Below are 14,831 nucleotides of genomic sequence, written 5' to 3'. Positions count from 1 at the left end.
ATGAACAAAGATAAGGATCACTTAAATGAAAATTGCACAAGTGACACAAGGATTTATACGAGGAAAAAGCCCTTGATCAATGAATGATCTCCGGCATAAAAAACCTCGGGTGATGGAAACTACCGATCACCAAATTTCAATATAACAAACAATGTTTACAACTTCGGATGGTAACGAGCTAGGTACAAGGATCACTATAGTATCGTATGCTAAAAGTGTGTGAGAAATGTGTTGTGTCTTCCAAATGCTGAAGAGTGCCCTTTATATAAGTGTGTGTGGTCGTATTTTAGGCAAATCACCTAACTACTAGCTCATTACCCCTTTAGGAATAGAAGTAAATTTAGCCTAACTATTTGCCCGTAAATTGTGCTAAGTTTCCATATTCTTCATAACGTCTATTCTTGGTTATGCATGTGCGAAATCAGCGTGACAGATTCCTTGATAACGTTGCTAAGACCAGATCCAACTCGTAATTCCTGCAAAACAATATTAAATTAAAAGAGAGTAATCGTTAGTATGAGGATCCTTAGGATGATCCATGATCCTGATCCTGAAGCTCTTCTGAGAATCACTATCTGCCAAAGAAACAAGGATCACTTGTTAGGATATCATGTAAGGATCACAGGTCATTAAAATCCTGCCCTAACACTCGTATAGGCCTCGTATAGGTCTATATGTATGGTATAGGTCCCGTATAGGTCTCATATAGGCCTATAGGTGTAGTATAGTATAATATCGTTTACTATAGTATCATTTGGTATCGTATAATATTGTGTCGTATCGGGATATACTATAACACACATACATACATAAGGATATACGATACTATATTACTATATTACACACAAAATAACTTATTATACTTTAAAAAAATAACTAATTTAAAAAAACCTGCTAAAATGATAAAACTGTATCGAAAAAACTAGGTCTATACGCCAGATATAGACCTATACGTGGCGTATAGACCCAACAACCAGACATGATATGACGTGTGCATAAATTTTTTAAAATTGAAAAAACTTTACATGTGTTGAATAGACTAGGGGTGTCCAAATAACCACGGGATGCCCAAATAACCAAAGCCTAATAAGAATAACAACTACAATGAAGGTGTATTGAAAAATTGTCCATCCCGTGTATTTGATATTCAAGTCCATAATTTTTTTTAATCAATTTTGAGAATACTTGTTTTTTTATAACTTTTAAGATAAGATGTTTTATAAAATTATGAGTATGTCGCTGAATGTGTTTTTATCTACATCCTGATATATATTTTTTATGAAACTGAGTTGTGAATAGTAAAGTCCAAGTAATTAAAACACAAACCCACATGTTATTAAAGTTGCCTCTTATTTAGTTTTTTTTGTTTGACGTGGTTTACCTTTTTTTATTTCAATAATATAATATAACGCTTTATAAAATTTTGAATGCGTGATTTATTTTTATCTACGTTTCAATAAAAAATGACATTTAAAATCGAACAGATCAAATATAATTACTTTTTTATTATTTTTCATGACGAACTAAAACAATACTGTTCGAAAAACTTCGCTAGCAAAACCTGTGTTCATTTTTATGGTTTCTAGTATAAATCTGGTTTCGATTCCGTCCAAACAATGTTTGTATTAAAAAAAGAATATTTTTTTATCGTAACTTTCACCGAATGCTAGTAAGTAATGGGTTGTGACGAATTGAACCGACTCACGACTTCTATTTTTAAGTTTTCCCTTTTAGCAATATTGAGTGTTGTTGCGAGTCAATACCGACTGAATCCTCGTCGTAGCCGTAACACGCGAGGATTTCCACATATGTTATTTTAGTAAGTAATAATTATTAAATAAGTAACCTATCACTATTATCAAATATCCTAAACGGAAGTGATATCAATCACCCCAGGATTCACAAATGCAGAAAATGTGTGTGGCTGCAGAACGAGTATAGGCTATGGCAGCACCACCGCTACTGGGCAGAGCCATCCCTCATCTCCGCCTCCACCTCCACCTTCACACAACTCTTCCGGCCGCCGTCTGTCTACTCATACGGAGACCCTGTTACACAACAACTGCCTCAGAGTCTCCTAAGCCAATTAGAAAGCCACCTTCCACTACCACATACGACGACAAAGCCTCCTTGCTAACCACAAAACGGCATCCACCCAAAGACCCCAGATGGGAGAATGATCCTGATTATCGCAAATGGAAGGATAAAGAAGCTGAAATTTTTCTGGATATCGACCCTATCACTCTCCTTATCAAAGACATCCTTCACTCCGACAGGTTTTCATTTATGTTTTCTTATTTATATTTCATTTGTTTATAAATTAGGAATCTGTTAGGTATTTTAGGGATTTAATTTGGGGATAATTATGTTTGGTAGAAGTTAGTTTTGTTGAATAAGGTAGATGGTCTTGTATTGGATTATAGAGAGACTTTTTCATAAGGAATGTAGGGATAAGATTATGAGAGCTAGAGTGTGCCATTATGCAACTTACAGTTGTTTACATTATGTTACTTTTGATGATCAAATAATGGGTATTTCGGATATAGGAATTGAGTCTTTTTTGCGTGACTTTCATCTTCGTCCAGGTAAAAGAAAGGGACCTTTTGGTATGGAGCTATGCAATTAATGGTGATATATCGGTTATATTGGTCCCCTAGTAAGTAGTAAAATACCGGTCAGAATATCGGTACCAATATTATCGGCGATATTGACCGATATATCACTGAATTATTGGTGTTAAATTGCTATATATATAAATTCTGCATTATATTAAAATTATCGATATCTCACTGAGATAACCTATATCTCAAATATCGGTCCTTGACCGATATCCGATATTTTACCATATTAACTGCATAGGTATGGTGTGGAAGCATAAACTATTACAAAGATGATTCATTGATTTATGACAAACATTATTCATGGTTATTCTTTGTACATGTTTACTTTCAAAACATGGATATGAAATGTAACAAAATATATGAAATGGCACTAATTCTTTAGGGTTTGGACTATAATAAGTTATAAGAAACCGTGTTTTGTTTTTTTTGTTGTTATCTTCTCAATGAGCGACTTAAGCTTCTGGGCAACAATTAGTAGTCTAACTAAGTCAAGTTAACTACAATACATGCTACAATTTATGCGACTTATAGAGGAACGCAAGATTATAAGAACAAGAACACTTCTATTGCTTTAACTAACACTTACAAGAGAACTTTACAAGTTTCACTCAAGGTGTCTTATGCCAAACGAGGCCACCCCTTTCTTTACTAATCAACCTACTAAAGGAATTTCAAAAATTGAATATCCCTACTCTCTATTATTCTACATAGGACTTGTGTAAGGGACTTCCACGGAAGTCTCTACTTATTTTCAAGAAGTTCTTTATTCCATTCCAAAGAACTCACCATAAAGTTTCATGAGAAATCGAGATTTCTAAATTCTTCCCCATAGGCTCTTTGATTCAAAATAAGGAATTCCTGATCCATATTTTAGGCGGGTTGTTACATTAAGTTACCATCATGTCTCATGTAAGGCATGAAGTGCACAAATGAGACGCCTTAATAAAATCCTTGCATGACATAAAAATGTTGTTTTTGTAGACGCTACTAACGTTTCTCACGTTGTTCTAGCATGAAAACGTTATTTTTCTTTCCTTGGGCTCTTCTAAATCTCTATTCTAAAGATGCATCATGGCTTAGATTGCCATATTGAGGCACAAATATTTTTTTTGGTGTGACCTTTGGGAGTCAACAAAACCTTTACTTTGTTATGTTTGATCAAGTTTTCAACTTCTCATGGTAGGTTAAGTAATGGCTGCAAACAAGTTGAGCTTTTATCGAGTTATTTAAGTTGGGCCTTGACTCGAATTCTTATGGGGCTTTTGAGCTATGTGTGATAGAGTAACTCTTGTTACTTATAAGTACTATTAGATATTAGGGTTGCAAACAATTATGAGTTATTCAAGCTCAAAGCTCGTCATTTAAGTTTAACTATGTGTATTGAGCTTGAGTCGAGCTTGCATTTTGAATCCTCTTCGAGCTATCAAATAGTTTGATCTTAGGCGAAGGTGAGCTCGAGCTTGGCTTAACTCGTTTGCAGCTCTACGTCACAACTACATCATACAACCTGGATGAACCTAGGTTGGATTGTCAAAGTACACAAGTATGGCATCACAATACATGAAACCTTACTATGTTAGCATTTCAAATTTAGCCTAAAGATTTCTCATCTAAACCTAGGTTGGATTGTCAAAGTTGACTTTTTGGTGAAGACTTAATGAGGTGCGCCTTTACTCTTGATGTGCACTTGGATATTAGTGTTGCTTCTTTATTCATCATTTTTTAGAACACCTAACTCACACACCCACTAATTCTACTAATTTAGACTTTTTTTTTTCCACCACGGGACTCGAACCCTCAACCTTACGGGGAGGGACACCTTTCCATCACACCATGTTACGATGATACACTTTCACAAGATTAAGGTTTAGATCTTTGTACTTTAGATATCTCTTAGCTCTATTTAAAGTATATTATGTTCTTGTTAAACACCACATAATGTGTGTAGCATTTACTTTAGAATCAAAGTTAACCCTAAGTGAGATACTGATGGGAATGAGCTATGAATAGGTATTCTTAAGGGGCTAAAGTGTAATATGGAGGGTAGTATATAGTGAGAATATTGTTTTGTTGTCTTTCTAGCAAATAATTACCATGTCTGTTACGTGCAAAGGGGGAGTGGTGGTGGGTTAAGTCATGCATAATGATAGGTTAGTTATTTCATGCAAGCCAGCCATGTTACTTTGTTTCCTAATAGATATGCAAAATTGATCTTAAATTCTCATGTTCCCTCTTTATCTTCTTGTTTCTAAAGAAAGGTACACAGCAACCTGACTGACGTGTATCCAACGGCCACAGAAGAACACATAAGAGAGTATTTTTTTGGAACATTTTTTCTGAATAACCTTAAGAAACACATACGTCTGCTTTTTAGCGTTACAAAACAGAACGATTTTCTTCAAACTTGCAGGTTCCAGCCTTAATGTTTAAAACTTGCTGAAAACAGCCTTTACGTTTATTTTTGTTGCGGGTTCAATCCTTTACCACTAACCAAGTTAGTTATCTCATCAATTAAATTCCCTCACATGCCTAACATGTGAGGGTATATTTGTCATTTTAGTTTTACTTCTTATAAAAGCCCAAAAAACCTACAAGACCATTTTAATTCTCTTCACCACCTTCAATTAAAAACCCTACCCCCATTCTTAACGGGTCAAAACAAGTCCGGTTTAAATACACTGTAATTAAGAATGAAACTCACTTGGTGCATTCATTTAGAGCTGTAAGCAGCTTTGACAACGTCGCAGTAGTGATCTCAAAGACGGATGTGGCGCTATTATCTTGAATTTCAGCAAGTGCTGCAACCGCGTTTGCGACTACCATAGGATTATTATCAGATATCAGATCCTTAAGAGCATCCAGAAAACCTCTATCTTCAACGAACTCGGCATTAATGTCGTATAGTTTAGCAACACATATAGCTGCTGTTTTTCGAACATAAGGATCGTCATCATGTTCATAAAGTACTAAAGTGTTTTGTTCGATATTAAGGAATATATAGTCCATGTTATAAGACATTTAAGATGTGTATAAACATCGATAGAATTCAAAATAGACCTAAATGCTACACAAGTTATAGAAAGTGACGATCTTGTACATGCTAGGGTGCAAACACATCTATCAAAAGTAAATAAGCACCTAAATACAATACACATATATACATGGTTCTCTCCAAGAATAAACTAAGTCCACGATTATGCTAACGAGTCTCTCTTATTAAGTCCGACTTTAGAGAGTTTATAGTTACAAAAGAGATATATTTATAATTGTCGTAATATCCATGTGGAAATGATAGTAATCTATAATTTTCTTTCAAGGGCTCTTATCTAGAAACGATCTACATTCTCAATAATATACAGTGTACCGAAAATAGGTTATCATAGGTTACGTAGATATAGTTATCTAGTGTTTATAGTTACTAATTAGGTTTGTTAGTATATGGCCCGTAGGTCCAACTTAGGCTTCTATAGGGTTTCTGGTTTCTTTCCTGTATATATTGAGGGTTCCCCCTCCATTGGAATTACATCATCTATATATATATATATTTCCCAATCGCTATTACACCTACAAAAGTTATGGCGTTGACTAATTGATGTCACTAATAATCTCGTGATCTACTAAACAAAGACTATACTGTTACCACATATAACTTTCAAATTATCTAAACACCTATTAGCTTGACAATCTCAAGGTTAAAACCCCCAAATACGGGCATAACACATACACTCCTAATCTAATGATATTATGAACGATGAATGCACTGTTCCTTTCATTTAATCACTCACTTCCTTACATACGTATTTCAACAGTATTGCACAAACTGCTCCCAATATCAGCAGAGCATTTAGCAGTCATACTTCCATTTCTCAACTAAATGAAATATCACATAACAGTATTTAGCAGTCAAATTAATCATATTCACTAATTAATTAACCAGGTATATGGATGGACAACAACTTACACCGACAGATGAGAAAATGGTGGTACAAAAGCTTCTTGCTTTTCATCCTCACTCTGAAGATAAGATCGGGTGTGGCATCGATTCTATTATGGTAAGTTTTATTAAATCTTTTGTTTATTTGGTTTACCGTCTAAGTGTCATCCCAGCTAATAACAGTCTCACACAATTTTATGAAGGCTTTAATAGTTGAGTGCGTTTTAGTATTCTTTTTTATCTATTATACAAATTATTGGTATCTTGTTCTCATATTTTCAACCAAGTATACAATATGTGTGTATATAACCATATATATTTACGCCCCGCTTGCGGTATGCACATATAATGTATATATGTGTGGGCACTCAGGGGCAAAAGTGAAAGTGCACTAATGTTAACGTTATGTTACTAATTTCGTGAAAATAACGTTAAAAAGCGAGGGACGGTTAATCATGCATCATGTGGTGGCGTTGATAGCCGAAAGACAAGGGGGTACATGCCCTAATCGGCTTTTGTCTCAATTGTTGATTGTTATGTGCCTTATGTCCAAGGCTTGATGCAAAACTACTATCGAGCCGGGGGTCTCACTGGAAGAACTATATATATTTATCCAGTTTGCTTGATCCTTGTCAATTTTACATGTTATATTATCTGTTTAAAAAAACAACAATAATGTAGCTCTGTGAAAGAACATTCTTTTATAGCGATTTAAGTCCACATGGAGCAAAGAACTGGTCGTCCTATGGTTAGTTATTATACCTTGACATTTGCTAACTATTTAATTATTTATACACCTTCCATGACATTCTTTATTAGTAACACCAAATAAAGTTGTTGATTAAATCGACATTAAGTCTAATTCACTTAAAGTCTTTTGTCTTTAGAAATCTTGAGCTGTTATTGGCCCACAACAGTTGTCGTTTAGATCCCGTATCAACTATCTTGACTGGACTTGTTTTTATTAAATTTGTTACATGTATTTATTACTTTTAACCGTAAAGATTTCTTTCTTAACCTTGAAGGTTGATCGGCATCCACAGTTCAGAAATTCAAGATGTCTGTTTGTTGTGAGAACCGACGGTGTATGGATCGATTTTTCTTACCAAAAATGCATTCGAGCGTACATTAGACAGAAATACCCTTCTTATGCAGAACGATTCATCAAAGAACATTACAAGCGCAGTAGTGGTTGAATATAATGTATAAGTTTATCAGTACCCGAAATTCAGTGTCGGTTAGTAACCAACGGACGTCGAACGATCAGACACGATTTTGGACTTTGCTCAGCCACCCTAGTCCAGTGGTGCACACATTTGTCAATGGTGGTAGATAATGGTAGTTGAAATGAAAACAATATAGTGAGGAAAGTGATTGAAGTTGAAAGATTTAATTTTGTTGACTTGTATTGATGTTTGTTTGACTTTAAGTAAACTTTGGTTTTTCTATGAATTAGTTGGAAATATAGAAAAGGAGTATATGGACTCATCTGTTTGGGAGGCAGTTGATGGTCATAAAAGACGAATATTTAGAGCTTTATTGAAGCCATGAACCTACCTTGTGAATGTTTGTTGGGATGTTACAAATGCCATTATTCTGGGCACTTTTAAACTAGTTACTATTAGTTTTGAATTAACTTTAGTTACAATTTAGGATGTGAATTGTGTCGGATTGACGGATCTTTGGTTAGCTGGTTAAATTCTTCAATTTGAACATGGCCCATATTTTTATTCGCATAATAAACATTTGCCCTAACTTGCACGCTTAAAATCGTGTAACCGTGTAACCTCGACTTGACATAATTAACTTGGTTATCTAAACATGGCAAATGGATTGACAGTGGTAATCAAGTTGTAGGGTCAAGTTATTCTACAAAGACTTCTAATTGTAAGAAATGTAAGAAGAATTTATAGAGTGACAAGTGTCCAATAAGCTAAAACTAAACCTATTACATCACCACCAAAAACCTAAACACCCACCCCCACCCCACCACCACCCAAAAACCTAACCCCCCCCCCCCCCTGCGGCAAAAAAAGAAAAAAAAAACTATACCTCACCAAAAAAACCCCTAAAAAACCTAACCCCCCACCCCCACCCAAAAACCTAAACCCCCACCCCCTCGGCAAAAAAAAAAAAAATTGGGGTGGGTGATGTGGGGGGGGGGGTTAGGTTTTTGGTGGTGGTGGATGTTTAAGGGTTTTTTTTTTTTTTCTGTAGTGGGGTTTTTTTGTATAGTGGGTTTTTTTTTAGGTTATTGGACACTTGTCACTCTATAAATCCTTCTTACACTTCTTACAATTAGGATCCTTTGTATTTGATCCTAATCCTCAAGTTGTAAATGTGTTAATCAGATTGGTTGGTTATAATAATGGGGTAAACAGGTCATACACGGGTTAGCAACTCTATTTAATTAAGTGGGCTAAATAGATCTACTCATCACAGCTTGTATGTATAAATAGGTCATCCTAAACACAAAGTATGATTATTTACGTGTCGTGTAAGGAAATTATCACCCCTAGTTTATATATGATTAGTTTCATTTAGGGGTTAGATACGACAACTCAAAGCCTAATTGTTTGTGTATCAAATCGTGTGGAAAATTTTCTTTTTAACTTTAAGATTGACCTCATTTACTTGTAAAATTGACTTTGTAACTTTTTTTTTTTACCCAAACCCACCACCCCACCCTCACTCAAATAACAATAATTCTCCAATATGCAATCATTCCATTGGAGGGAAGCCCACTCGTGGGTCGCATGCCTCCTATGAATTGTTCATTTGTTTGTTTGTTTGCATGGAACAGCTTTTAACCATAACCCACTCGTGAAATGTTGTTGTTTTTGAATTGGTTTATAAACATGTTTTTTTCCAAATGTTTCCGGTTTTGTTTTTGGGAATGAAGACGAAAGTCGAGAAGTAAGTCTATTGACGTATCAAACTCATATTCCGTGACCTTTTGGATTCTTCGTACAGATTTATAAGCTTACTTCCACCATAACTGAAATATCGAACCCTATCTTTCTTACCAACAAATTTGAGATCTAACTTGTAAATTTTCAAACTTTTTAAACTTAATCTTATTCCCTTGCACTATAAATATTAAATCTTTAACTTTTACAAATATTAAAGAATAGATATAAAAATTCTTCTATAAAGATGTGAGAAAAAAGTATATGTTTAGTATAAGTCATAATCATATACATGGTTGGCATGTACCATGAAACTAGGTTTGTTTTGATGTTGTACAACGATAAAGATGCGAAAAAAAGTATATGTAGTATAAGTCATATACATGGTTGGCAATCAACCACTTGTGGCCTAATGGTATGGTGGCTTGTGTTCTCTATTGGAGACCCATGCTCAATCGCTACTTGTGTCACTTTGGTGGATTAGTCAATAATAGATAGAGCCTAGTCTTCTTGCACAGGCGTCAGGTTCTATCCTAAGCTCATCCGGGTTTTCGTCCCATATCATATGTTATGCCAGAGAGTGTTCAGCTCTTGTGGTGGCACAACGGCTGTCAAGTGGCAGTCGACGGTATGGTTTCCCACTTTCCCCGGGTGAATGTCTAAGCCAAACTCTAAAGCCAGCGTGCTGCCGGTTAAGACAACATAGTCTTACCGGTGTAGGGCAACAAGACTCTTCAATTTGAAAAGTGCGATAGCCTAAGGCTGCTGGGTATGGTGCGGCGCCAAGAAGAAAGAAAGGGGGCCCACCTGTTTGGTCCGTCGCAAACGGCGAAGAAAGGACGAAGAGAACGGGACGGGAGGGGGGCGGCGTGGAGGGACGTCGGGGACGTGGCGTCGCCGGGGCTGAAGACGGCCCATACCGTCCAGCCTAATACAATAAAGTTATTCTAAAAAAATATACAAGGTTGGCTTGTACCATGAAACTAGGTTTGTTTGATGTTGTAAAACGATGGTACTCCCCAATTAGGAACCGGATATTGAGGGTAATAACATTAAGTGGTGGTGGTGGTGTTGTGTGCTGGTATCCATCATCCATAAGCTACACTTTCAAACGACCAATCATCAATAATAATCACAACCCTTTGGTAATTATTTTATTCAAAATCTCCCAATATTTGTACCTTATGCTACAATACTTGTACGATGGAAAATAGGTTGCCAAAACCAAAAACAAAGGCTTTGATATGATTATTATGTGACAAAAGCCATGAATATTGATCTTGCATTATGTTTTTGATTTGAGTGGGTCCCTTTCACATGGTTACCAGTGGTAACATAATCTCATTTTCATTTTTTAGTTGAGTCATACCTCCAATATGATGATGGTCCCACACACTAATACAGTCAACAACTATATAATATGGTCAAATGCTAGATTTATTGCTTTCTAACATTTACTTTTATTTATTATTATGTTGGGAAATTTAATTTAGAAATGAGGAAATGAAAGAAGATTATTTGTATGTATTGGAGGGAAAAACAAACAATAAAGTAAAAAAGAAAAGTAGATGGCAAGGTGAAGAAAAAGAAAGCAAGAAATCACATCATGTAAACAATTCACATACTCACCAACATTACATTTAATTTGATAGTACAACTCCACATTGCTTAATGTACAACATCTCTATTCTTCTTACCCTACACCAATTCACAGAGGATCTTCAAGATTTTTTCACCTTTATATATCCCATAAAAAATAAGAAATAATGGATTTCAATAATCAAATCTAACTATTGCTCGTTGGCCGACAACGGTCCCAATTTTAAAAATTCTCACCGCGGTCCCATCTTTTCACATATTGGCCTTGAATAGACCATGACTAACAGAACCCTAACACCGTTAGTCTCCGGAAAAACATTTTTGGTTGGAAAAGAGTCCCTAAAGGTCTGATCTATGGTTACAAACAGGTTTGGACGAAAACTTTGAGTTTTCCTGCTAAAAAGTTCAGTTTTCCGGCGAAAAAGAAGTTTTCCGACGACCTTAATAATTGGGGTTTATTTACTAGAAAAGGTTCATAATGGTGCGTAATAAGGTTTTAAAGAGGCTTGAAACGAAAAGGTTGAGTTTTCCGGCCAAAAATTTATTTCCAGAGACCGGAAACTAACGACGTTAGGGTTCTGTTAGTCAGGGTCTAATGAAGGTCAATATATGAAAAGATTGACCGCCAGTGAGAATTTTTAAAGTTGGGACCGTTGCCTACCAACGAACAATAGTTGAGATTATTAAAATCAATTATCTAAAAATAAAAATAGGTAAAGAAATTTCACTGTTTACCCACAAGTCTACTAGCCTTTAATCTTCATTCATCCAACTTCTTTTCTTCAAGTTTCTACATGGATAACTTGTTGGATAGAATTTACAATAATATGATAATATAAAATTGCAAGTAAGTCTTTTTTTTTTTAATTCGAAGATAAAATAAATCAAAATTATAGGAAAAAACAAAGATTTTATAAATCAAAGCTCAAAAAGGTGAAACTTAAGCAAAAGTAAAAAAAAAAGTAATAAACAAACTGAAATAAATAGTAACTATATGAAGGGAAATAAATCAAAATTATAGGAAAAAACAAAGATTTTATAAATCAAAGCTCAAAAAGATGAAACTTAGGCAAAAGTAAAAAAAAGTAATAAACAAACTGAAATAAATAGTAACTATATGAAGAGAAATGAGTGCATCCAAAAGATTTTTTACAGTGAGTAACTGAACAGTTGGGAGGACAGTGAGGCAGCATAGCAGAATCAAAAAGGGTGAAAATGATGAGACATTTTGACAGTTTATATCAAAATAAATGGACCACAATACACACACCAAAATTTATATACTCTCTTTTGTCTTCAGTTACATATTTAGTTAATTTTTTTTATAAATATTTCTTTTAATTTCAAAATAAGTTTAATATAAAATTTTTGTTTTAACCGATGCAAGCTATTTTTTACAAGTTGTAAACGAGTCCAATTTTAAAATCTGTCTAAAGATGAAGATTGACTTATGATTCATAAGTCTAGTCGTTTATTATTACTCAATTATTTAGTTATATACATATGAATGAATGTGTATATATAATGTATATTATATTTAGTTATTTTTATTATAGTTTTAATAGTTATTTCTCTTTTAAATATAAGTTAATAATATTATATAAAAATAGACTCGTTGATGATCATGAGTCTGATCAAACATATTATATAAAGCTCGTGTTTGAGTTTGTCTATCTAAATAAGTTTCAATTTAGGTTCAAGCTTAGGCTCTAGCTCCTTTAAACTCGATTCGATTTTGAGTTTTTTGTTAACCAATCTCGAGTAGCATAACAGTTTGACTCGTTTAAACATCTACCTTTGAGTTACGTGAAATCTTTTTACATTGAGTTGATAAAATACCCCTGCAAACAAAATGTGGAAGGCTAAGGAGTAAAATTGTTAGGTTTTTATATTTTTATCATCCGTACAAAGACATAAAATCATATACGACAATAACAAAAATGTTACAAATTAAATTATAGCTATATGCTTCTCATTCTTCTACTAGTTGGGTAGGGGTTAGACTTGCTTCAAAAGCATATGAAGCTACTGCAGCATGCGTATGGGTGTCAACTTTTTTCATGCTTTTTTTTTCTTAATTTTCCTTTTCTTTTTCTCTTTCGAATATTTCTCTTTCTTTTGTTAAAACAAAAATATAATTAACAAAAGAATTCGTATATGTGATATGTGCCTTTGCTAAAGGAAGGCAGAAAAAAAGAATTTCTTTTATTTATTTATAATTGTTTTGTATAAAGTTGTGTTGAAAATACCCATAAAGCATAATGAGATATCCCATTAAAAAGAATTTTACCATTGTTATCACCCAAAGTGAGACTGGAATTTGGGATTTACGAAATTCACTGCACTTTGCGATGCATGCTTAGTGTTATGATTATTCTGATGTAAAAGTTGGTATAAATGTATAATTATTTGACGTGAATGCTTATGCATTTTAACCATACTTTATGGATAATTAGTAAAACTCATTCTCCACACCTCTACAATATATATTGTATTTTTGTCATCTCTCAATAACAATTCGAAATCTTCCCGAATCAGTCGGCAAACTCCTCATGACGCCGATGAAAAAAAACACCCCACTCATAATTCAAAAGCTTTTGAGTAAATTGCCATTTTAGTCCCTGAGTTTTGTCCAAATTTGCTATTTTAGTCCAAATAGTTTTTTTTTTGCCTCTAGGTCCCTGACTTTTCCCTTTTGATGCCATTTTGATCACATACACTAACTCCATCCAAAAACTCCATCTTTAACCTGGGGTATTTTGGGGATTTTCATTTTAAATGTTTTCAATTGCCATTTTGATCCAATTCCAAAAAATCAAAAAAATTCCAAAAATTCCAAAAAATTCTAAAAAATAATAAAAATTCTAAAAAATCATAAAAATTCTAAAAAAATACAAAAAAACCGTTTCGGCGTGAACCGTTTCCAAGCCGAACCGTTTCGACGCGAAACGTTGCGACCCGAACCGTTTCGAGCTGAGCCGTTTCGACGTGAACCGTTTCGACCCGTACCGTTTCGACCTGAACCGTTTCGAGCTGAACCGTTTCGACGCGAACCGTTTCGACCCGTACCGTTTCGAGCTGAACCGTTTCGAACTGAACCGTTTCGAGCCGAACCGTTTTGAGCTGAACCGTTTCGAACCGAACCGTTTCTAGTTGAACCGTTTCGAACCGTTTCGAGCTGAACCGTTTCGACGCGAATTCGACCCATACCGTTTCGAGTTGAACCGTTTCGACGCGAACCGTTTCGAGCCGAACCGTTTCGAGCCAAACTGTTTCGAACCGAACCGTTTCTAGCTGAACCGTTTCGAGCTGAACCGTTTCGACGGTACCGGTTCAGCTCGAAACGGTTCGGGTTCGAAACGGATTTTTTTGGATTTTTTAGAATTTTTTAGAATTTTTATGATTTTTAGAATTTTTATTATTTTTTAGAATTTTTTGGAATTTTTTTATTTTTTGGAACGGTTCAGCTCGAAACGGTTCAGCTCGAAACGGTATGGGTCGAAACGGTTCAGCTCGAAACGGTTCGCGTCGAAATGGTTCGGCTCGAAACGGTTCGGGTTCGAAACGGTTCAGCTAGAAACGGTTCGGCTCGAAACGGTTCGGCTCGAAACGGTTCGGCTCGAAACGGCTCAGCTCGAAACGGTTCGGGTTCGAAACGGTTCGCGCCGAACCGGATTTTTTGTATTTTTTAGAACTTTTTAGAATTTTTATGATTTTTTAGAATTTTTTGGAATTTTTTTGATTTTTTGGAATTTTTTTTATTTTTTG

The 14,831-nt window shown here is 34.9% G+C and overlaps 1 protein-coding gene across 1 annotated transcript; it reads left to right on the top strand.

Moving 5' to 3' along the window:
- The first annotated feature begins 1,865 nt into the window (after nt 1-1,865).
- On the top strand, nt 1,866-8,169 carry LOC110879383 (protein DCL, chloroplastic). Its single transcript, XM_022127830.2, has 3 exons — nt 1,866-2,276; nt 6,559-6,673; nt 7,581-8,169. The coding sequence occupies exons 1-3, from the start codon at nt 1,945-1,947 to the stop codon at nt 7,749-7,751; spliced, it is 618 nt and encodes a 205-aa protein (XP_021983522.1). The 5' UTR covers nt 1,866-1,944; the 3' UTR covers nt 7,752-8,169.
- The last annotated feature ends 6,662 nt before the right edge of the window (nt 8,170-14,831 follow it).

The sequence above is a fragment of the Helianthus annuus genome, chromosome 9 (assembly GCF_002127325.2).
Source record: "Helianthus annuus cultivar XRQ/B chromosome 9, HanXRQr2.0-SUNRISE, whole genome shotgun sequence".
Lineage (NCBI taxonomy): Eukaryota > Viridiplantae > Streptophyta > Magnoliopsida > Asterales > Asteraceae > Helianthus > Helianthus annuus.
This window is presented reverse-complemented; position numbering and strand designations above follow the sequence as displayed.